At 43.4% G+C, this 25556-nt stretch overlaps 1 protein-coding gene and 1 long non-coding RNA gene across 8 annotated transcripts in view; one reads left to right on the top strand and one right to left on the bottom strand.

Annotated features, from left to right (window-relative positions):
* plch1 (phospholipase C, eta 1) overlaps positions 1-25556 on the top strand; it is a 43380-nt gene that overhangs the window by 2193 nt on the left and 15631 nt on the right. The window contains exons 2-9 of one of the 6 annotated variants that reach the window (XM_029171157.3): positions 2823-2930; positions 16353-16499; positions 18318-18561; positions 18686-18815; positions 20755-20925; positions 21455-21548; positions 23114-23317; positions 23658-23778. In XM_029171157.3, the coding sequence (XP_029026990.1) occupies positions 2852-2930; positions 16353-16499; positions 18318-18561; positions 18686-18815; positions 20755-20925; positions 21455-21548; positions 23114-23317; positions 23658-23778 (1190 nt within the window). In that variant the 5' untranslated portion in view covers positions 2823-2851. Of the gene's footprint in view, positions 1-2822; positions 2931-5359; positions 5645-10929; positions 11509-16352; positions 16500-18317; positions 18562-18685; positions 18816-20754; positions 20926-21454; positions 21549-23113; positions 23318-23657; positions 23779-25556 lie in introns of those variants that run through there. The other 5 variants (XM_029171159.3, XM_029171161.3, XM_029171160.3 and 2 more) reach the window with 5 other exon arrangements.
* LOC114867960 (uncharacterized) lies at positions 253-4717 on the bottom strand. 2 transcript variants are annotated; one of them, XR_003787966.3, is made up of 3 exons: positions 4375-4717; positions 2229-2349; positions 253-1790 (listed from the first exon to the last, which is right to left on the bottom strand). It is a non-coding gene; the product is annotated as an uncharacterized LOC114867960 (long non-coding RNA). The 2 variants fall into 2 exon arrangements; XR_008696462.1 differs by having other exon boundaries at positions 253-851; positions 1622-1790; positions 2229-4717.

A 25556-nucleotide genomic window follows, 5' to 3' on the forward strand; every position in this document is an offset into this window, starting at 1 on the left:
TATATATATATATATAAGTTATATATATATATATATATAAGTTATATATATATATATATATTAGTTTTATATAATATATATATTAGTTATATTATATATATAGATATCTATATATAGATATATATATATATATATATATATATAATATTATATATATATATATATATATATATATATATATATATAATATATATATATATATATATATATGTGTGTGTGTGTGTGTGTGTGTGTGTGCAAATACGTTACGCATTCTACTACTGCTTGGCTTATGTCAAGGCCACAGAGACATATTATGCAGATTTCATGGCTGATTGTAGCCCAGCATTTATGGCAGCTGCTCTCACCAAGTGAAATAGAGCAGTCATTGTGTTTCTCATTAATTGCTCTCTGGCATGTGTCAGTACTGAGTGACAGCTGCTGCTCTCTTTGAGAAGAGGTGGTGATTTATGCCATGTGCCAAACCCCAAACTGATCCTTGATAATAACAATAATTAGGAATTATTTCAGCTCTTACAGCTGTATTAGTAATAAAAACATGAGTGATGGATTACACAATTGTTGCTGTTGGGCTGTTTTGACAGTAAAGCAGTCTCTGAGTAATTGTCTTTACTGTATGTTGCTTATTGACACTTTAGGCTTGAACCTATTTTAAAACAATAAAAATACTATATGTTTTCAACTGACTGCTTGCTCAGCTGATTATGCACATGGACATGAAATGGACCTGTTATAAACAAGCTGGGGCTTTCATTTGGCAGCCACGATAAAACCAAACACACCTGGATTGCTGCTGCAGGTGAAACATGCCTAAACAGCCATCACATCACATCAGGTTGATCAGGGTTAATCTGGGAGGTTAAAACAGTACAAAAGCGTCATTTAATCAGGGTGTAAGGCACCAGTGGAGGGTGGCACTGGTGCAAAAATAGATGCATTGGGACTGTTTAAAGAGACAGACTGCAAACATGAAGACGCTATGTTTCAGATTGTATTGCTTCGCTTTTAAACATCTACTTCATCAAGAGCTTTCACTTGCGGGCATCCTTGACCTACTTCCTGTCAGAGCCCTTAAATAGCGTGGCCCATCAAACAGCCTGGGATTGAAACGTTTTATTTTAAAGTTACCTTTTTCCCAATAGTCCAACAAGAGAATAAATCAGTGTGTCCCTGAGGTCTGGGCGCCCATATAGACGAGGCTACTAGTGTTTCCTGCAGCAGAGTCACTTTACAGACCTGCTCCACATCAACATGACACAAACAAGGTTCATTTTATACTGACAAACTTTAATTGTTGTACTTTGTTTTTAGATGATGTTTATGGCAAATATGGTTGTTTGTTTTCTCAACAAAGCTTGCACTAAATTATATCTAATGTTTCCTCCTGCTAGTCTGTGAATGCTGACTCAGACTTTTTAATAGCATAGCAAAATCCACATTTGAGGTGGATTCCCTTCCTGTTTGTTTTCCACTAGACACAAGCTCTTAATTTGCTATTTGTCAGTATAAAAACTAATTTCCAACAATCCTTTAAAAGTTTGTTTTAAAACCTAGGTACTTAAACTTGGCTTTCACTATTGAAAACCCAACTAATAATCACTAGACTACTAATTACTGGTACCTTCCACAGAAGATTGTTGGCTGACTTGAGCGCTCAGTTGACTTCTTGCCAAGAGACTTCAGTGTTTATGCTGGATGAAGCTTTATCAGGACCTGGCGTGCCATTAAAACCGCTCGAACAATGTGCCCAGTCATTTTCCTCTGCTCGACATCTACGTCTAATTTGGCCTCTATTATGAAAACAAACAGTCATTTAGAGACATTATTCTATAATTAGGCAGTAAGCCACAAGGGGCCATGAGTCTGAAGAAGCTGAAAGGCGCTATAGGAGATCAAGCAAAACCTCAGATCACTTTTCTTATTAATTAATCAAAAATAAAACCTTCCACTGGTAATATTTTATTATGAATCAGATTTAGTTTTTTAAAAACATAAAAACCTTATGCTTACATGGTTGTATAGGAAACACATTCAACCTTTCTTATCTTATCTACAAAGCACAAACATTTATGTGTTCATATTGGCAGAGCATTAAATACAGAATTATCCCAACGTGATGTTGTATCAACAGAACAAATGGGTTCCTGCGTGTTCTAGTTCATAAATACCACACAGGCTCCTAAAACCTAAAGTGAGGCGGCAACAAGATCACAAGGAAGCACTTTCACCTCATAGATACTTGACCCACAAGGTTCGTGAGTTCAACTGGGCACTCATCTTTCTTGAGGTCAGCTGGCACCAGACGGCAATAAATGTCCCAGAGGCTCCGAGTTTGTCCAGAACTAAGATCTAAACGAGAAAAAGACAGAGCGAAGCAGTGGGTGACAAAGAGACAGACAAGTAACAGGTGGAGAAACTCTGAGCAATGACGCTATAGGTAGGAATGAAACGTGATCGGGAGGAAGTAATGGAGCATTCAATCCAGGAATGAGGAGAAACAGAAGGAAGACAAATGAGAACACATGCTGAGAGATAATTGTAGCAATTTAAAAGGAACGGATAGTCGATAAATGTTTGAGTGTAGGTTTAATAAAGACGAAGATGCAAAAGTATTTAAATAGCTACAAGCTGTCACTTCTGTTTTATTGGTTTTTAATGGTTTAACATAGAGAACACAAATTGTCTTTTTTGATATTAATGTAGAAGATTGGCCGTTCTTAACAACTAAATTATTTTCAATTAGCCTCTTGATACAATTACAATATTTATAATTATTTACGTCATACCATATATCTCATTTACGTCTAAAATCTCTTTCCCAGATCATCCAGTTTTTCGTCCTCCGCCCGCCATGAGCTCCCGGGTGGTGAACAGGAAAGCCGAGCCTCAGTACCGTCGGCACTTCCTCACAGACAACAGCATCTTTCACGGTGAATACTCTGTGTGTGTACACACACACACACACACACACACACACACACACACACACACACACACACACACAGCTAAACCCTCTGATGGCTGCATGTGAAGGCTGCAGACAGTAGAGGGAGACTCCTCTCCACGGAGGCGCCTGCAGCCGTCAGCCTGTCAGGTTCTCTGGCTGTGCTGCACTCAACGAAGCCAAGAGGCAGTTCGCGACATCAATAAAGCCTTGTTGCTGTTGATTGTGGGAGACGAGATCTGCTGCATCCACACAATGAGTGTGTGACATGAATGAAAATCTGCCCATGAAGCTCCACTCAGTCTGAACGGCATGTGTTTTGTCTGTTGGTCTGTTATTACTGCGCGTCGGGCATTTTTCTCCTATTAACTCCCAGCACCCCCACACACATGAACACATACCTGCTTACACATGAAGCAGCAACAATTACATTTACTACAGCAAATAGTACAAGCACCGCGTTCCATTTTGTTTGCCTGGAGGCAGAGATGGAACAACAACACCATGATCTTGATTTATGAGTTTCGAGGCGGAGAGGCTGCACCCTGACAAATCCACCAGACAAATCCATGACAAATCTCTGATGAGTCGGTCTGTTGGTGACTATCACACCCACAACAGAGCCTCGCTGTGGCTGTCCACAGCCAGCTTCCTCAGCAAACACAGTCTACTGTAAAAGTGTACTGTTTAGTTAGTGTTTGTCTCAGCTGCCACTGTCTGATCAACAGATAGTTAGTTCATGTCTTGCTCAGGAAAAAGGCCAATTTACGGAAATGCCATTTTCTCCTTAACCACATTTCCATAAACGTTGTGAAAGAGTGAAGTGAAAGAGGCACATTTATCAGAAATATTTTTCGCAGGAAGGTTTGGAATGATGTGATGAGCCATGACCAATCTGAGCCTGTCAGCTACTAGTTTTATAGCTTCACCTGTTACCTGTTAATCTTCTAGTTCTTTATTTAGTCTCTGTTCGAGTCTGATAAAATCTGTTGTCAGGTAAACAAATACACATGTTTTAGTTTTACTGCATTTATGAGAAAGACTACCTTTTTGGACAGGGACTTCCTTAACAAATTTCCTCAAGCAAGCAGCGCCTTTTGTTAGACTCTGCTGTCAATTAATCCCATTAAAATGAGAATGACATGCCTGCTGAGCATGAAATGGGACATTTTCATATAGGGCCATAATGGAGAATTTACACTGCTGTTCCACCCCCCCATTCAATCTAGTCTAACAAAATAAGATGTTCTGATACTAATCTAACAGTATTCTGTTGAAACTGCCATGACAGATTTCAGCGGGAGACCGAAGGAAGAGAAACAGGAACAAGTGTGTTGAGAATAAATTGTGTTTCAGATCCTGCAGATCTGTTTGCATTCATTCCTCCATGTCTGACAGATTGCCCTTTCTCGTCAGTCAGAACCACTCACCTCTCTGGGCTTTCCTTGATTTATTCACATGACTTCCCCTCACTTTGCCGATTTTCCTGCCTGCTGGTCCTTTCCAGGTTTTTTGTGAATGACAGGCTGGCTGATGGTTTGTGTTAGGTTTGGCTGAAGAAAGGTGTTGGCTCTTAAATCATTGTGAGCAATCACACCTACACACACATACAGTGAACTAAGGGTGACACCGATGTTCAGACATGTCTCTTGGCATCTCCAGACAGCACTAATCGATTTGGTAACTGCCCTGGTGCCTTTGGTTCTCACTATGTGAACACAGCTGTGACGTGCGTGTGAGTGTTTGCTCAGTCACTCCACGATTGCCCCCAACAACCCTAAATTAAAAGGCTTTAAAATGGACCGATGAACAAGACTAATCTGGGAGCCCAACTCTAATGATACGCTCAGAAAACACGCGCGCGCGCATTTTAAACGATTCAAAGATCCACCTATTCATTTAGAGCATCGCTCGTATCTCATGAAGTCTGATTCCTGCTGAGCCTCAGCGGAGGCCTTGATACCTCAACAGGAAAAGACAGAAGGCGTAAAGTGGGTCACGTCCTTGCGCCTTTTTCCTCCCGCCGATATCCAACGAGGAATAGCTGACCGACGCACGCACGCACGCGGATTCGGTACGAGTTCAGCTTGGTGGGGAATTCAAACTGCCTTAAAGCAACCGAAGCAGACCGTCTGGAGGAGGCTGATGAAGCGTCCAAATGGACAACTTTGGCGACTGAGCCGCTGCGTTGTGCGCTGTCGTTCACCGTTACTCGTTCCACGCCAGCTTTAAGCTCTTCCTCATCATCATCACACTCTCCGTCCGCTCGTCGAGCGTGTGAAAAAAAAAAAATCCGCTCTTCGTTTCGCCTCTGTGCCGAGCCCGTGACAGGAGCGTATGCGCGCGCGTGTGTGTGTGCGCGCGCGCACAGAGGCTGAGGATGTGAGGGCTTTGAATGACTGTGGAGCCACTTCGCGGACCGCACAGCGAGGCGGGCGCCGACGAGGCAGCGGCTCGTATCTGGATGCGATCTGTCCGTCACCAAAAAGTGACAACCGAGCACGATGGCGCGATTCCCGTGAACGTCTGATCGTCATGGAGAAAAGGACTAATCGGGCTAATGTTCTGATGACATTAGAAGCCGCTGCAACTAGGCAATAAAAATGATGGCCATCGCGCATGGAGGGACCCCGTAAGACCATCAACTCCAGACCTCAATGGCAGAACTTGAAGTTTTCAGAAATCTTAGTTTGGAGAAGGGTAAGTGATCAGATTCCGTCTTTTGCCCGCTTCTGTCTCGTCGGGAGAGAAATACTCCGTGTGGTGAACGCATTCACTTGGATTCTTTCAATAGCCTACGTTAAAAGCAGCCCTAAAGCCTTGCGTAATTCACCCAACGCGTTGGTTTGCGTGGATGCATTTCACCACACACGCCAAACACTTGAGAGAAGACTTAAATGAAATGTTGCGGATATAAATGAAAGAGTTGTACCATTGGGGTAATTATTGTTAAAAAATAATTAATAATTGTAGAAGCAATCGCACAGCAGCAGCAAATGTGAATGCAGATTAAGGTGAGAATGGTTATTGTTGTCCGTTTACATAACCTCCTTGATGATGAAACTGTCCCTGGTGCTGAAAATGCCCTGGTGAGCGCTCCTTGTCACTAGGGGGCATAAAAGCCGTTTATGGATCTGGCGACACTTGCTCTGCCCTGTGTCCCCGTAGCACGAAGGTGCGGTGGTGTGGATGTCCTTTACATTCCTGGGCTCGCACCGCAACACATTTACAGGCTGTGCTGTTGGTTAGGCTGACGGGCCACGGAGCCTGGTGCCAGAGCTCAGTGAGAGCATTGGATTGGCCGTCGCGGAAATAAAAGGCCCTTCGAAGCCCAAGCGGCGCATGTTGAGCGCCACGCGATGTGACAGAGCTTTGGGCTGAGCTTTGATGGCAAATCTGGAGCCCCAGCCGTCCCTGGGCTATTAGAGCAGCCCTTCGCTCTCACACTTACCCTGTCAAAAATAAAAACAAAACTAAATAAATAAAAGGAGTGTGACTATCAAGCAGTCAGTCTTTACTCCCACTTCACCTGGGATTTGTCTGTTGACTCTGTGTGTGTGTGTGTGTGCATTGGGGTGTGAGGAGGAGGAGGGCCCCTGCCCTGTCATCCTCAGTGGACATGAGGGTTACCTCTTGATTCATTCTGGCAACTACTTTGCGAGGACGGCCCCATGAGCCCCTGCTGGGAGGGAGCAAGAGGACGACCAGGCTTGGAGGAGCATGCGTGGCTGCTAATCCCCTCCACATGGAGGAAATGGCTTTTCTGTGTAACACGCGTTTTCCTCATGTGTGCCTCCTGTACTGATGATGATGAATCTCAGCATGCCAGCCCCCCCCCCCCCCCCCCCCCCCCCCCCCCCCCCCCCCCTTTTTGTCTGTGCCTCTTCCTTTCTGTCGCTCTAGGGTAGAAAACACAGCTAACAGACACCAGGGACGGGAACATGCTCTTCTTTCATTTAGCAGTTTGAGGCATTTTCATTCTCCCAATAATTTTTAACTGTGAATGACATTTATTGGACAGATGTCGACTTAAATGTGTTGGTACCTAAAACACAGGTTCTGGTACGTTCTTCTTACATCTGTTCTGCCCCGTTCTTCAAACATCTGTCACATCCATTACTGCTGCGATGCTTCCATTGGCTCCTGAAGCGGCTTAATTCGCATTGACTTGGATTTTTCAGCGCTGAGGAATTGTTTTATCTGCCTGCGTGTCGACTGGCACGTTTGTTCTTGAGTCAGGTAGATGCGTGTCTCCCTGTTGGCATTTAGAATCCTTCATCCACCCACATCTATCACTAGGTCGTAAACCATCAGTCCATTAGTGTTTTTATTTCTCTCCATCCACTAAGGACACAATAAGACACCCAGACATCTTCTCCACATCCTCACGCAGGCATTTCCGGGCCTCTCCTGTGTCCCGCATAGAGCAGACAGCAGCGCGTGGCGATCCGAGAGGTTGCATGACGCTGTGGCTCCGCCGTCAACGCCTCTGCCTTCGTCCACGACCCAGATGAAAAAGCCCATGTAAATAAACCCCCCCTCCCCCTCAGACACACAACCAACGTGCTCCCTTTCCTCCTTTGATGTCAGTGCTGAGCTCCTGCTCTCGGGGAGCGCCCCGTAGCACCGTCATGCTGCAGTTATCTGTCATGTGTTTATCTTTATTGTGGTGCCACTCTACACCCTGCACCCTGGGGGGACCTGGGAAGCCATTTGTAGCCCTGACGTCCTTGAGCGCTGCCTTGAGCGTTATTAATTAGGCAAAGCGAGCGGCTGCGAGATAAGAATGTGAAGCCCTTTTTTCTCATTTCCTCACCATTTGTGCTTCTATTAAGGTGGAGCACTGTAATATTTTCCAGTCCTTCCACACACATTGTGAGTAATTAGTTGGCCTTAAAAGGTATTTATATTTGAATTGTCCCCCAAGGTGTCAAGCATTTGAGCTGCAGGTAGAATGTTGAGAACACTGGCAGTGATTAGCTGCCTCCCTTATCATCACAAATGAAGTGCTCTTTCTCAGCCTTTTATCACTGTCAGTGAGGTTATGTTATTTCAATCATGCTGTGTGTGTGGGCAGGAGTTTAAAGGGACATTTTTTTTTACATCTTTCTTTGACTGTCCTTGTTGGTAGCTTGCTAAAATGTAGAGGTGGAATTTTCAAATCAAATTCGGTTCAGTTCAAAGACTTGTGGTCACTGACTGTGCAGTTCAACGATTTCCCTCCAAGCAACGAGGTCACAGGACAGCTGTGGCTCACAAGGTGGAGTGGTTTATAACCCAGCCACTTGTGGGGTTTTAAAGCAAGACACCGTTCCCAAATGACACAAATCTGTCACTTGCATCTGCATATGAATGTCTAAACATTAATCACGGCTCCAAATGAACAGGTTATCATTGCACAGTTGTTTGTCTTTGAATCTGTGGATTTTCTCTTGCCAAAGTTGAAACCATGTCACCAATTTGACCACCGTGTGCAGTGTTTTGTCAGCGATGCATCTTCCTGAATCCAAACAGTAGCAAATGGGTCTGTGCAGCGTGGCTGGTGCACACTCTCTCTGTGTTTTGCTCCAGAAGTGACACACGTCAGGTGGATTAGAGATCTCAGCTATAATCCACTGTCTCACAGGTAAAAACCAGAGTGCGTCTGTGTTAGTCCTCAGTGACGACTGATTCATGCTCTTTCTGCTCGGTCTGCGCCAGGAAAGGGCTGCAGGCGCGAGCCTCCGTGAACCAGCAAACACACGAAATGAGCCATTACATTATTTCAATATTTGCTCGCTATGTGTGATTTTAATGCTTGATTAAACTCAACCACCCTGCAGTCGCGTTGGTGGCCATGGCGCTGGTGGAGCAGGCGAGGTCGGTTTTACCAGAGCTCAGACTCCGGCCCGTCACAAACGCGCTGGCAGCTCTTGTGCCGTCAGGGTCCTGCGTGATTTCCCTGCACATTTATCCAGAAGTCATCAGCCGTCACTGAGCTTAGTGCTTGACTAATTTAATTTCAAGCTTGTGAATGTCCTGAGAGGAACTGTGCAGCAGCGTGGAGGCTGGATAGCATAACCCACATTTATCTGTATGCAGGATGTCAGGAAATATCCTAGTGGGAAAATAGGAGGGATGATATGAGCTTCACATTTATTACTATAACAATACAACTAAGTAGAATCACGTACAAATCCCACTTGCATAAACACTAGGTGTCAGTGGATAGACAACAGATACAGTAACAATAGCAGCACTTGAAACGTGAGAAGGGCCAGTGAAAGCCCATCACCAGGTCCATATGGTGCATGGTGTGATATATATAGGTGATATTTGACCTTCTTCATATGTACATCCCTTTCTTTAACTCCTGACCAGCATCCAAAGCAAAGCATGTTTTTTTTTTATTTTTAGCACTCGGAGCCTCTTATATTTTCACTACAGAATAAAAATCAGCCGGGATGAAACTCACAGCCCTCATGTTTCTAGCACAGAGAAATACTGCCTCCCTAATTAGATTTGTGCAAAGCTGCATTATGCAGTTTAAAGTCAAAATACTAGTTTGGCTCAAATGTAGGTTTTCTTCCATTTCATGCTAAAAATATTTGAATCAATTCTCCGCGTGCAACATGGGATACCACTTTGAGAGCAGAAAGAAAAGCAAAGCTCCAACCTACTATTTTAAGCTATAGTTCTGAGCAGGCATGGTCATTTACATCACTAAGTACACAAGAGTTTTCTTTGGCTGCAACGTACCAGCACCAAGACTGGAGAGAGGTGTCAGCAAGCCTCAAAGTATATATTGAGTATAGTGGAGTCAAGCTGAGTTTAAAATTCAGCACTGAGGTGATATTATTATTCTAACAGACAGTGGGTATGTTGTATGTATAATTTACAGATGGTCTAGAGGAGCTTGTAGAAGTCAGATATGCTGGACAGATGTAGTCAACACAGACATCAGGAAGGGCAGCGCGGTGGTGTAGGACCTGGGTTTGTTTCCCGGGGCTCATGCAGGTGCCTCTCTGTGTGGAGTTTGCATGTTCTCCATGTGTCTTACTGGGTTCTCCCTGGATTCTGCATTTTCCTTCCACATTCATGTCGTCAGGTTGACCTGAAGTTCTAAACCAAATGCTATATTTGTCACTCACAGTTTTGGGATGTCGTTTAAAGGCACTGTAACTGATTTCAGACATGCTTTTAAATGAATTCCTGTAATCCTACTGTGGCTTCTGACTATATACTTTCACTCTTTGTCCCTACTGTCCACCACGTTTGTTTTCCTCCACGTAGCTGGTGTAAAGTTACCATCAGCTGTTTATTCTACATGTTCTTATATAAGTGCAGTCCTTTTGTTTTTACATCCAGATTTTGACTCTGAAGAGTAGTTGCAGCGAGTCTTTCCCTGGACTCCTCCTGCATTGGAAATACAGTAAACCCTTCTCCTTAGGTGCCAGATGATAAACAGCTCAGTATCCTGTATGGAACCATGACACATAGAGTGAACTAGAGCAACGTATCAGTAAAATATTAGTTATTCCATCTTAAAGCAGGATTAGCAGGATTGCATGGATCAGCTGTTAATCACCCACTCTCACTTAAAGTCCAATGTCCAGACTGTTACCTCTCTCCTCTACATCAGTGTGAGATGGTAAATGATCCTAAAATCCTTTAAAATACTATATAAATATATTCTACATTGTCATGTGTGACTTAAACAAAGGGGCCACGCTGATTGGCTGATTAAGCACATAAACGTAAGAGGAAGAGGATGTACCAGACAGTGTGCAGGAAAAGAGCATTTAGTGCAGGATGGACAGATGCAGCGCATTCACACAGACACACACGTACATCATGTGAGCCCATTAGGTCTGGTTTTTGGTAGCGCATTATCATGACTGTTATGTCATCGTTCTCATCCCTGTGTCCCATGAACCCGGGTGATGTTATGCTGAGACACACATCTGCTGCGCCCTCCTCCTCCTCCTCTTTCTCTGCTATTCACTCCTAAAGCTACAAAACAATACCAGAATTTGAATCCCAGCATCTACAGTAGGTAGCGCGTTGGCAGCCGCGCTTGGCACAGCTGCTGTTTCGGGAGACCTGCAAACATCAGAGAGAGGTGGCTGTGAGGAGAAGGAGGTGGGAGTGGAGAACAGATGACCAGGAGAGAGGTGGAAGTGTGTGCGCTTTTTCCAAAAGAGAGGAGACTGCCACAAATCAGAGGACGGTGCAGAGGAAGATGAAGGCGGTTGCTCGTTGCTTGGAGTTTGGAAGCTCACAGTCTGAAGCTGCTCTGGTGTGTCTGTCAGGTCTGTGCCGAGCTACAGGTGGAGCAGACTGTGCCGCCGTCTCAGACTGAAGTGAGGTGGACGCCTTCAGGCTTGCGAGTCTGTCCTGGAAACACGTGAAGGAAATATGCACCTCACCTTTTGGCCCTGCCGCCGTAGCTGCTCATAAAATGCGATCCTGTTTCGTTAGCGGTCCGGTGGAAAGGTCTGCTATTTTAACTGTGTTGGCGCGTAACGTTTACCATGTTAGTGGCACCGTGGCCGTGCCACAAAAATGCAGGATTACACAATCTGGTAAGTTTATCTCTGCATTGGGACCTTAAATCTATAAATCCATATGTTACATTAATATATATGAAGAAAAGCTTTTTTGTTGGCATTTGTTTGACATATGTTGCACATCTGACTATAAACAGATTGGATATTGAACATATTGCCTGCTCCATCTATTTATAGCATGGGAGAGGAGCAGGAGCTCATGTTTATGTATCAGTACCTCCCCAGGCTCATAGAATTACTCACTTTCTGCTATAACTTTGAACCTACGGAAAGCTGGTCCTAATGAGCTGCTGCTCATTATGTGTCTCGTTCGTGTGCTGCCTTCCACGTGTCATAATGTGTTCAAATGTCAGTCCTCACCTCTGGTCAGTCAGTCAAACAAATGTGAGAGCCCAAACGAGGACAGAATGCCACAGGAAAAATCGCGGGCGTCACTGAGTTGAGTTTAACTTTGGTTTATTAAGGCATCAGTACATTGTGTTTTGTCAGACTGACAGTTCAGGTGCTGCTGCCTCATGTCACGCGAGCAGCAGCCAGATGCTGCTGAATATGATGTGAATATGATGAATATATATATATATAATGTTATTCTGAATAGATTATGATAACTCTAACATCAGGTCACCACCCATTGACCAAGTCCTAACATCACCTCACGCTGAGATGAGAAACGTGAATACAGAGGTACTGTACCTGATTTAAAGCGACAGGTTAAATATCATGCGCATGTGAAAGCAGATGTTCCGTGCTCCTCCTCGTCATCCTGGCCTGATCTTTATTACACGCTTTGTTCATTAGGTTGCCACCGAGGCGTTTCCATCACCTACCCCATTAAAATTTGTTTGAATTGCCTGGGCCTCCGTGGCGAGACAAAGCTTTGATCTGCTCCCTCTGCTCTGCGCCGACAGAGATGAGGAGGATTTAGCTGTGCACACACGGACATGCATGCGCACGAATACGAACGCACCTCAGTTAAGGCACACGTACAACCGAAGGGATAAAAAATACATTTATATAGTCCATCATGGAAAACATAGACAACAAATGTTTGAGCATCAGCGCTTAAGAAGGCGATCGAGGTTGATTTGTCAAGGGCATTGGCCATTAGCACCTGCCCTCGCTGGTGTTGAGAGCCACTTTGCCTTCGTTCTCATCCGTGATTACGAGGCAGCTTCCCTCGTCTCCGTCGACGTTAACCTTGGCACCGCTTCTCCTTTCTGTCCAGACTTTAGCCTAACTAGGAGCACTTCTCAGACCTCGTCAGGCTGATGAAAAGGGCTTGTAGAGATGTTAAAAAACAAGGGGAGGAAAAGCAGAGGGAGCAGGAACACTGTGTATGTGGAATAAACAACAGTGAACAGATACCTGAGCTTGTTAGTCCATTTCCCCTGGAGGACTGGCTTCAAGTAGGCTGTAGAGCCGGATAAGAAAACTGGCTTGTGTTTTCTCCTTCAGGTCTTTTCATGTGTAATATATGCTGCTGCCTTTCGTAACAAACACTTTTACATATTTATACTCCGAGGGAATAGGAGGAGAATGGGCATGTACTCTCTAGGGGCCGTGAGCAGCGTTTATTCACTTTGGGCTTGATGCACGGTGATACGTATCTGAGGCGCGTGGACGTGTTCGACTGGAAGCTTGTTCAGTTTGAGCCGCGGATGTTGAAGCAGAAAAAACGCAGAAGAAGAATTGGAGCAAAGGCTGATCAATACTATATTAAAGTAACGTTTGACAGGAACCTCTGTTGACTTCCATTGTTAATAACGCTCTGAGTTTCAGAAGTGAGTGTGGGATAAATAATGCAGCGCGGCCTACTTTACTTTTTCTGATTAATTCTATTTATCAAGTCTCTCAGTCAATGGCCCATTATTCTCTACAGCTTGGAAAGTTCTCACAAAACTAAAAAGTGCTCTTTTATGCATTGTAAGTTTGTTTGAGGTTGTGTTAAGCTTTTCAGCGTTATACAGTCAATGATGTTAACTTAAGACTCAATATAAAAACATGTAAGACACAGTAGTGGTTGATGTCCAATCACTACTTTACATGAAACCTACTGGGTGCAATTAAGCCTTGGCCCAATGCATCACCAGCTTGAATGGCACCAGAATATAGCAATATTATGTAATGAAGCCTGATCTATTTTTAGAAGTCCCTTACTCTGCCTGTTCCATTGTTAATAACACACTTCACCAAACAGCTGAGAGGGAAATACACATGGACCATGGGACCTTCTAACCATACAGTTCATTTGTTCACACTGTTTTTTTTTTAAACAAATCATTTATGAGCAACCGGTTCAGATGTGGCATTCAAACACCCGGTCAGAAAATGTCAGTAAGCAAATAGGTAAAAGGCCTCCATTCAATAATGACTGCAGTAATTTCAGCTGAAAGCACAATGAGGTCAGCTGACTGAATTCACTGAATCACTAGGATTTTCCATCAGTTTTTTTTTTTTTTTTTACTCTTCCTTGATGGCAAAGGCGGTTTCCAAGATGACAATGCTAGGATTCAATCGGGCAGTCGAGGGAACACGAGACAATTTTCACACATGAATTGGCCACCGCAGAGTCCAGGGTTTACCCTCACTGAGGCTATTTACACAGACATTTGTTTCCTTCATCAATACAAGCACAAGAAATCCCCTCACTTGCTGGAGTCCAATAATAGTCCTATAGTATAGACTATAGAATAGTATAGAATAGTGTGCTATGCAATCTGCAATCTGCACGTAACACTAAACAACATTGCACTTTTGTGTGTAAATGTACCCATCGCAAGCATTGTGAGAGGCGACCTGACCTTTGCAGGACATTTATTTCATAAAGTCTGATCGTACAGATCTATACATCAATGCTTAGATTACAGTTTGGCATCATACTGACTTGCTGGACTCCGGTTTTCTGTATTCATGATACACGGCTCACCTTGAGTGAACAGGGTTTAGTTCACGTCATACTAAAGTGCATGTTTTTGACTCTGTGTCCCTGGAGGGAGCGTCTTCAACTTAGGGAATGTCAAGAGCAGCGTTCATGTGATTGCTAATCTTATCTTCAGGACAGAGAGCCTGTTATCCAGCCCTCTGCTCAGCGTGTGCTCTGGAAACTAGGCTCAGATAGACAAGAGCTTTGACATCAGTTGTCTTTGAAGACTTTACCCATGCCGTCATCTGTGTGCTGTTTATGTTATGATCGACAAAAAGATTATCAATGTCCTGCAGCTGTGCTTTTAAAGTATAATAGAGTCTGCAGTATATAGTCTAAACCCTGAAGGCTTGGTTTCATTAGGCCTTATCAGCTTTTTTATGCTTCTTTCTAATTTGGTTTCAACCATATACAGAAAAGTTTTTTCTTCTTCTTCTTCTGTTTCTTTTTCCTCTGTTTCTTCTTCTTTTTCTTCTTCATTTATGCACACCTGTGAAGCTCTTATTGACATTGAGTGGGATATATTTTAGTGCCTGTTGCGTTGATTTTCAAGTAAACCAAATTTGGTGCAGTATTAAGTTGCTGAAGTAATTATGTATAATATAATAACTGCTCAATAATATGTTTATGAAGTTATTGAGACAGATCATAAAGAGGACCTGCTTCGTTTGAGATTTGATTTGCTATGCCTACAAATATTAGCAATAAGCAAACACTGTGTGCGCATTTTACATTTTCATCACACAAATTATCCCTCATCAGCATCAGTGAAGAATATACAGATGTGTGTTTGTCTCTGTGAGGCGTCTGGCTGGAGGACTGGTCTCCAGCCTCTGCACAGACAAGCAGCCGACTGACTGATCCGACCTTAGGAAAGCCTCTGAACTCTTTTCTGCAATAAACTAGACGATCAGTGTCACAATAGCTGCCATTTCCCTTCGACCTCAAGGCCAGAGTTGAACAGGACTTATCTTTAAGCACCTCCAAACATTGCTCCTTATTTCGTAAAGATGAATCATACAGATATATTGCACGCATGTAAACACGTGCACTTCCTCTCGTAGCAAAGCTTATTCACACTCAGCCACACAAACGAGCCCAGGCAGGCACGCGCTCTACTAATGAGGATGGAAATCTCAGCCTCCCTGCTGCCATTCCTGTCTGCATCCCTGCCACCAGCTGTCACACAATGCAAAAAGTTTTGAAGCGTTGTCTTTTATCCTTGCTCAACGCTGGACAGTTCCATGCAGTCAAGCAATCAAACGTTAAGTCAGTTCTCATCGACGTCTCAGCGCCTCTGTTCTCCTCTGTCAGTAATTTCCCTCTCGCCTCATTGTTTTGTTCTCTTTGAGAGCCTCCACTTGAACCTTCACCTACTGTATGGAAGACGGCCAGAAATGGAGTTTCCTCCACTTGTTCAACAACATTCAACTTTACAGCAACTTTCAGTTTAACAGCAGCTTAACAGTTCATCCACAAACTAGGATTCTTAGCAAATAAATAGCTGCAATCTCCCTCCCTGCACGTTGTCATCGTCGTCCTTTGTTATGCATTGCTGAAGCGGCTCAGTCGCAGTTTCCACCTGCCTCAAAGTGATGTGTGAATTTTCCTTCTCGCTGAGACTGCAGCCCTCTGTACTTGTGTGAAACGGAGGACAGGCGCACACAGATTAGCTCTGTCTCCCTCCATGAGATCTTTCCTGTTTGTTCCTCTGTGAGCCGCAGGTCGGCGAGTAGCAGAAAAGCAGCCCTGTGTGGTCGCACAGCAGCATCTCTGTTGCCGTTTGGCCTCTGCCCCGCATCAGCTGCTGCTAATTGTGCGAAGCCGATGCACTTCCTCCTGAAAAACAGAAGAATTAAGCGTGGCACCTGTTATCTCTTTGTGTCTCAGCACAGTGCTGCTCTGACTCCAGCGTTTTGTGTGCTCCTCTCTGCAGTGGAGCGATGTATGAGTGTAATGCAGTCCGGAACGCAGATGGTCAAGCTGAAGGCGGGTTCCAAGGGGCTGGTGCGACTCTTCTACCTGGATGAACATCGCTCCTGCATCCGGTGGAAGCCCTCACGCAAGAGCGAGAAGGCCAAGAGTGAGTCTGCGCACACGCACAGCTGTGCAGGCTGAACACACGCTCACCTTTAACCTCCATCGCATGTCCCGCGCTTCCTCATAGTCTGCTGCAGCAAATGAACCATTAAATCAGTTTTACTACTTTTAGATGTTATTCTATAGTCACACGTGAAATCATCTTAAGGGCCGTGAAGGACTTGCTGCTGACATCTTGCTGCCAGATAGCACAGCACTCCTTCATGGTTTGACTATTGGCTCACTGTGAACAAAATGACTGTCTAGGCACCAAAAGTGCGACCAACACAACATTAGGCACAATATTGTACATAATGCTAAGAGTTTATACTCACCACTGTTTACAGAGTGCACAGAGTGTGTTTCATTATGCATTAGTAGTGACATCTGATGTATAGACACTTTTTGTTCCTCACTTACAGGTAAGTGGCAATAAAGTGGAATATTTCTTCAAATTTGAGTTTGTTTGGCATTGTATCATGTGAGTCATCCACACAACTCTGGATTTCAGGGGATTGTTATTATTTTAGATTTCAAAGCATTATTGTGAGTTTTTACTGCTTTTGTGTATCATCCTACTGATTTGGAACTGTTCATAAATGTCAGAGTATGTGTATGTAGACTCCCAGCATTAGATAAGCCTCTTAGATCTTCTCCACTGACGTGATTAAGGGAAACACAGACAACAGCTGCCCATTTCGTTTCCAGCATGTGTAGTGTGTGAGCTGGATCAGAAAAACACTGCCACATTGTTACTTCATGTTACAGTAGAATGTCAGAGATGAGCTTATGTAAAGGGATGAGGGAGTGTGTGAGTGTAACGGAGAAACACGTGGATAATACTGGAATGGATTAGGACTAAATATATTTTCGGGCGAGAAAGAAGGTAATTAATTGAGAATAATTGTGTTATCGTTTCATGAATTAATTTAACCTAATGGTGTTTTCAAAAAGCACAAAGGTTGATTGTTGCGGAGAAGACATTGCTGCACTAATGAGGGTCATTAATGAAGGCTTTTAATTGGATGAGCCACTTTTAACAGCATGTTAACGGACGACCCCCGAGAGACACGCTGTAAACAGGAGGAACGAGCTGAAGAGACAGATGGAGCATATGCTGAGCTTGTGCCGCTATGTCATCAGGCCATGATACTTAATAAACTACCTGAGAATTTCCTTATGTAACACATGAAATGTAGGTTTCATAACGCGGGTGCCTTTGTCAAATAGAAATTGAGGTTTTTATTTGAGTTTTAGTGATAATTCTGGGAATGTGATCATTCTTCTTGGCACCTTTGTCTCTGTCTTCATTCAAAGCCAGGTTGCACCATGTTTAAGCGGTTGTCTTATTCTGCATGCGGCCCTGTGATGCACTGGCAACCGATCCACGGTCAACTCTGACTCCTCCCATTGCATTACTCAGTCCCCATAACTCAACTGCAACTGGACAACTGGCTCCAAATATTGGAGAGAAGGATGAATAATTATTCTGGCTCCGTTATTCCTCACCTCTAAAACGGAGGCACGTAAAAGTAAACCTGTTTCTTCAGGAGCCTGGTTCCCATATAGCTACTGTATAGAGTGAAAAATGACTCTGAAGGTTTTAGATTTATTTTAGTCCCAATGCAGAGGTGTAGTAAATATTAACAGCAAAAGCATAATAATTAATGCATGACTGACTCAGGACAATGTGCAGAATGACGGAAGGTTGTGTTTTTGAATTTCATCCATGAAGAGTTCTTATATGGATATAATTAACATCCGTTTGCTGTTCAGTTTTGTGATTTTACCAGTAACCTTTAATTTCTTCCCACCTCCTCAGTCACCATTGATTCGTTGTACAAAGTGACAGAAGGGGGCCAGTCAGACATCTTCCACCGACATGCAGAAGGCAGCTTCGACCCCGCCTGCTGTTTCACGGTTTACCACGGAAACCACATGGAGTCACTTGACCTGGTGACTTCCAATGCAGAAGAAGCCAGAACCTGGATAACCGGTCTGCGGTACCTGATGGCTGGGATCAGCGACGAGGACTCGCTGGCCAAACGGCAGCGGACGCACGACCAATATCCTTTAAATTTACATCTATCCCTGTTATCACCCATCCCTGTCTTCAGTGTAGCACATAGCAAGGCGTGCATAGGACTTATGCATAGAAGCTCTACACTTTCCTTAATGCGTGCGTGAGACGTGGATGAAGCAGACGTTTGAGGAGGCTGATAAGAACGGAGATGGTCTGCTGAACATCGAGGAGATTTATCAGCTTCTCCACAAGCTGAATGTGAACCTGCCGCGCAGGAAGGTCAAGCAAATGTTTCAGGTCAGAATCTGAATCTATTTCACTTTCCTGTCCAATATATGAATACATGAAGAAACAGAGCCTGCAACCTTAAGATAAGGTTGAAGCGAATGGTAGGTTTCTTTTCAACTCATAAATAATAACTTACAATAATTTACGACATATTTACACAAGTTGTCTAATTAAATACAAACATTTATTTCGAACTTTGAGATTTCTCATGTATAAATGTTTAACATTGCTGACGTCACATGGTTTTGCATTTTTTATCTTTAAGTGCATTTGTGTAATTTAAATGTGTGTTAGAAATCTTTCAAATGTGCATCAGTGAGAGAAGCACTTTTAGAGGCAGAGGACGATGTAGCTGCTTCAATTTTTAAAAGACAAGTCACATTGAGTAATGTCAGAAATCCACTAATATTATCTCCTGGCTTTTCAAAGGTGCGAGGGTGCGAGACCATTATGGTTTCAGCTCACACGTTTTCCTGGTTTATTATCTATTGGTATGCAAATACACATACATGCTAATTTTCTGTTGTCTGAGGGGGTATGGTTGATTTTAGACAGCCGGCCTAATTGGATTGTTAATTAGACTGATGGGGAAGCTTTTTTCACTTTAATTAGTTTGGATGAGGATGAGTTGGAAGCATACGTGTGTGTTGGCAGAGACAACAGGCAAACGCCCCGGGTTCAGCAGGGCCACTGAGGTTTTCAGGTTTACCGTGTCATTTGATTTATGTTGTATTATTCCAATAACCCATATGAGTAATAAGTCTGTTGTGGTAGGTCCTACATTCTATTGTAAATTCATTGGAAAACCTTGATTTTCAAACTATTTGATTGTAATGTTAATTTGTATTATTAACATATAAAGGTAATAAGTTAAGAATTGAATAACCAAGATGTGAACACATTGTATTTAAATATGGCTTCATTATGATCAATGTGGTACAAGGTGACACAGTGGTGACATGTACATTCACTTCATTACTGTGGGTTGAACTACTTGACTATTATATAACACACATACAGTGAGATGAGCGCAAATTAAAAGTCATGTTCCCAGTGATATAGCGACAACAGCTTTTGAACAGCTTAAAATAGTTTTATGCCCTTATAATGGGCTAAGTTCTAATTTCACACTGTAAAGTCACATGATTCTCCAGATTTGCATTAGATAAAAGATTTCATTAACTAATTTTCTTTCATTTAACACAGAAGAACTTGTGCATTTCCTTAAAATACCCCGGATCATTTCTTTCCTCAGCATGATTTTCTCCTGTAGTCCATCGCACGGCTGGTTATCTCGGTCTTCCTGTGATCGAGTCCCCAATGCCCACAGCAAGCTCATTATGGCAGCGCAATGGAGGCATTAGCTGGTATTATTAGATTTAGTGTGGAACCCCCATGAGATACAGGTAATATGAGATTGTGGATCCCAGCGAGCGGAGCGAGGCGGCGGGATAGAGCGAGTGACGAGACGTTTTTCCAGTGTCCTCGGGCAAAACGTTGACAGAGATGAGGTTAGAAAAGGAGAAAGAAGTTGGAGGTGGAACAGTGTTTGAAGGCTGGGACATTGTTTGTGCTTGTAAAAATCAAAGAGAGAGGGAGGTGAAAAATGAGGTGCACAACCAAACACACCTGTGTTTGGTTGTGCACCACCATCCACCTTCACAGCTGACGAGTCTATGTGTGTTCTATCTGTAGAATGTGGGCATTGACTGGTGTATTGACAGGGAGGCAGACACATCTACCAATCGCAGCGAAACGTCCCCCAGAAAAAGAATAAGAATAAGAATATGAATGAGAATAATGGTCCCCTGTGCATTCAATATTTTCAATATTCTAGTTAAACTAGATGTGGTTAATGGTTATATATAAAAAAAAACTTGTGTTGAGTTCAGTTTAATCAATGCTGATGATCAATGTGTTTCTGACATGTCCCCTTTGACCCCCACAGGAAGCAGACACGGACGACCAGCAGGGCACGCTGACGTACGAGGAGTTCTCCGTCTTCTACAGGATGATGTCCCTGAGACGGGACCTGTTCCTGCTGATGATGGCGTACAGCGACAGGAAGGACCACCTGACGCCGGAGGAGCTGGCCAACTTCCTGCGCACCGAGCAGAAGGTGGGAGGTCACGGCGGCGCGCTCGGGTTCGAGCCAATGAAACGCCGATGAGGGGTCCAAAGCGCTTCCACTCCATTTGAGATCCAGCCACTGAACGGAGATGGATTATATTCCTCTTCACCCCCTCTTTAGCGTGACATGTAGTTGCCTCTGTCTCAGCTGTCTGCCCAGAGGAATATGCTCCACTAAGCCGATCTATCACGCCCAAAATTGCTTTGCCTCATGGGAGCTCTTTTCTTGTTTTTTTGCAGTTCTTTCCCTTCATTGTGTTCCTGACACACTCTTTTCTCTCCTGCTCCTCCGTGGTGTCATTTTTCATTAGGCTGCATTTATCATATCCAGTCTTCTATGCTCAGCATTAATACTGTCGCCTGCCTGAGCTGCTTGTTTGACACGGATGAGCATTAATTCAATAACAACACAGATTTATCACAACAGTGAGAAACATTAAGTGCTGCATTAACTCATCTGTATTGCTCTTCGTAGCGTTTCACAGTTTCTTCATCTGATTTACATGTTTCCTCCACAGATGATGAGTGTGACTCCAGAGTATGTTGCAGAAATCATTGACAAGTTTGAGGCGGCTGATGAAAATAAGCAAAAGGGCGTTTTGGGGATAGAAGGTAACTTTCTCACACTTGACCCTCTTTTCATTTTCACGCCTTCCTTTATCCTCCCCTGTTTGGTCTCAGATATAACTACTGCCCATTGCTCCATGAGCGTTCATTAGGTTGATTCAGGATGATCTTTAAAACACATGTCCACAGTATTTGTCCATGTGTAGACGTGGAGAAACACACAGTTAGACATCGTGCTTTCTGTTTGACTGCTCTTTTAATTTCAATCAAAGGCTTTTGCAGTGAGAACTTTTTTCCTCCCACCTTTAAAGCGTTATTTGATGGCACAGACTTTCTTTGTTCAAAGTTACGGTAAAATTGGGTTCAGGAGAGTGTTGGGGTAGGAGGCTCGGGAAAAATCACCAGGTGGTGATAAAACTGACTAGAAATGTTAGGTATAAAAACAGGCGTTGTTTATTATGCAACTATATCATGCCCTCGCCCCCCTCATCCTAATAAAAAACAAATCCTGGCTAATAGGTAGAAGATAAAATAAAGATCATTTTAATGTGCGCTTTCTTTGTCCTCTGAGAGTCATAAAGCCTGGTGACATGTGACTGAAGGAAGGGTGAGCTGCAGAGGGGGAGGAAAGGGGGCGCTTTGAGAAGGTTTGCTGGAGTTAGAAAACTGGGAAGTCAGAATGAGGGCGGAGGGAGAGAGAGAGAAAATGAGAGTGTGACAGAAGTGAGTGGAGTGTGTGTGGGAAGAAGAGATGAGAGGAGGAGGGAGGAGGGTGTGACTAATCTAGTTGTGGGAGGCATGAAGGCTAACACTGTGTGTGTCTGGCTGATCAGACCAGGGCGCTTGATGCCGGAAATGTGTGTGATTACAAATGTATCGTGTCCAGATTACTGAAACAGATTTTATTAACATCTTCAGGTATAGATAGTTCAAATCTGGATTTATCTGGTTGCACGTCCTGCACTCCAGCCTGATCCAGTTCCTGTAGCTATATATTCCTGCATTTTGCAACATTTTCCCGTTTCTCCACAGTCTGCTCCTCCGCATTCAGACTTCTCTTTTTCTCCTTAACGGTTTTCTCGCCTATTTCCAATTTCTCCTGCTCTTGGTATTCCTGTCTCATGTTTCCCCCTCCTCCCCGGATGAAAGGAGGCTTTCTTCGGTCTCACTCCTCTTCTTGCCTCCCCGTTTATAAAAGCTCTTGTGGTTTGAGAAGCAGCCTGTTGTCCTGTGCTATTGTCCTGGAGCAGTCCGCCCGTTGATGAAGAGATGCTGAGGATGCCACTGTCACAATATGTTAGACGATATGTGACGTGGCCTAAAATAAAACATTTTCAGCGTTTGGTGTTTGGTAGAATGAATGTGTGTGAATTCTGAATCTTAGAGGTGAAAACCTTGTTGCTGGCGAGAGATGAGGTCATTAGAATTCTCAAGGAATTGTTGAATGACATTTTGAATCAAATCAGTCGATGGCCGATGCAACGTTTCACCGAGGTGAAAATATAGAAAATAAAATATAGGCATCTGCATCTGTGCAGATGCCACGTAAATAACATGCAGGGTTTTATAGTATTAACTGAGACTTTACTCGAGGCTCTATTCATTTGCAGGTTTTACAAGCCTGATGCGCAGCCCGTCATGCGACATTTTCAACCCTATGCACCATGAGGTAAACCAAGACATGGACCAGCCTTTGTGTAACTACTTCATCGCCTCCTCCCACAACACGTACCTGACCGGGGATCAGCTTCTCTCCCATTCCAAAACCGACATGTACGCCTGGGTCCTGCAGTCCGGCTGCCGCTGCGTAGAAGGTACACGCTGACACTAATGCAATTTCTATTGATGTACGCTGCTCCTGAGCTTCCTCGTGGTTTAGTTGTCGCTATTGCTACATGTATTTTAAGTAACTTGACAGACCCACTGATGCGGCAACACTGAAAACACCACACAGCGCAGCACAGGGCTGCACTTACAATGGGAAACCAGGGACACAGATCGAGGCTCTGATTTGAATCATCACCAGCGTTCGTTAGGATGATGTGAAATCGCTGAGGAAACAGTATCCAAATGAAATACACTATAAAACTATGAGGAAACACAGAGATAAACAGTAGCACTGTATCTCAGCATAAATGTTTTTTGTTTTTCCAGTGGACTGCTGGGACGGTCCTGATGGAGAACCGATGGTCCAACACGGCTACACGCTGACCTCCAAGATACCTTTCAAATCTGTCATAGAGGCCATCAATAAATACGCCTTTGTAAATAACCCGTAAGTCAAAGCTCCCTGTGTGTGTGTGTGTGTGTGTGTGTGTGTGTGTGTGTGTGTGTGTGTGTGTGTGTGTGTGTGTGTGTGTGTGTGTGTGTGTGTGTCTAGATACCTTGAAGCACCATCACAGCAGTGGCATAAAAATGGCCCTGAATACAAATGGTCTTGTACTTTCTTTTTCCATTGACTCATACATGTCTTCACAAATAACATTTCTCCAGAAATGTTTTATTACTACTGAATGTGCTGCTTTATGATCCACTGATGGACACAATATCATGCAGTAGCATCAATCCATCGTAATGGAAGGCAGTACTGTGCTTTCCTACATAAAACTAGCCTCAGAACAGCTTTCATAACCCCGTTATAATGGAATACCTATGACTTTGATAGAAGGTTTCCCTGCAAGGTTTAACAATAAAGTTGCAACATTTAGACAGGCGGTTGGTGTGTTTCAGAAAACACAGTGATTCTGGCAGTAATTAGCACCTATTACTGAGCCATCTGCTGAGCAGCGTTTCCTCCTGCTCCCTGAGGATCCACGGTTCGTCTCTGCTGGTTCCAACAATACCCCAACAAAGTGGTGAATGATGCCGCTTCCTGCTGCTCCGCTGGCTCCGACAAAGTGGCAGCTACATATGACGGCAGCAGCCGGGGTATAAAACGCTCGCCTTTATTCAAAGTTATGGCCAGTGTTGGTGCAGACTCTGTTTATTTATAACGTCACAATAAATAGATTTTGCTGACACTTCTGGGAGGAACTAAGGCAAGCGAAGCCATAGCTTCATATTTGAATGGATTTTCTCATTTAAATGCCAGTTTAATAATTTCAATATCCAGAAATTGACCACACATAAGATCATTTACTTTGGAGCTTGTACAGAAGGCTTGTTCAAACAGATTATGTGTATGCGGAGACTTTGGGGGACACTTGAAAAATTAATAAATAAAAGAGACAAACGTCACAGCTGGAAAAACAAACAGGCCAAGCTGCTTACGCAGGATGGAAAATTCTAGTCCAAGTCTAGCATCTGTCTGCTTGTGTGTCGACTTAACCTCCCTTTTTATTGACTTTACTGTTTATAGACTTTTTTTATAGTACCGGTTAAAGCGGAAATGCCTAATGGATATGTCAGTCACCAACTTATTAATAGTTTTGATAAAAATATACTACAACATAAACTACATTACTCAATTTACTGTTTTATGCATTTATTTATTTCTATTCTATGTTTTATGCTATTCTTTTTATTTGCTGTAAATATGGAAATTAGATCAAACAATATGGTCAACATACTTTGCCAAAGAGAAACATTCACACCTGTTAATTTAAAAATACTTCCCACAAACTGTTACTTGACTAATTAGTTGTTTAATATTGCTGACAGCTAGAACAAATGAACAAATTGAATCTCCTGGTCCTTTTTTACCCTTTTCACTCTGCTGTTATAACATTTTACAGCCAGCTGATATTTTATCGTCGGTGCCACCTGTTAATATGATAAATGGCCCCTGGGCAGGTCTTGTCACATCACACATCACACAAAAACACTCACACACTAACGCACGCATTACACACACATTACACAGTTCGTTGAGCTGCCGGTTTCACCTGAAAGGAGCTTAGAGATGTCACTGTCTGCACTATCAAACGAAACGACTATGGGTGTTATATTGTTATGTTTCTCTTTTGGCAGACGACCAGCTTGTGTTTTCAAGCATGTGTATGTGCATAGAAGTGAGTGTGTGTTCAGAGGATCAGAGTCGGTGGTCAGAGCAAG

Source organism: Betta splendens, chromosome 13 (genome assembly GCF_900634795.4).
Source record: "Betta splendens chromosome 13, fBetSpl5.4, whole genome shotgun sequence".
Lineage (NCBI taxonomy): Eukaryota > Metazoa > Chordata > Actinopteri > Anabantiformes > Osphronemidae > Betta > Betta splendens.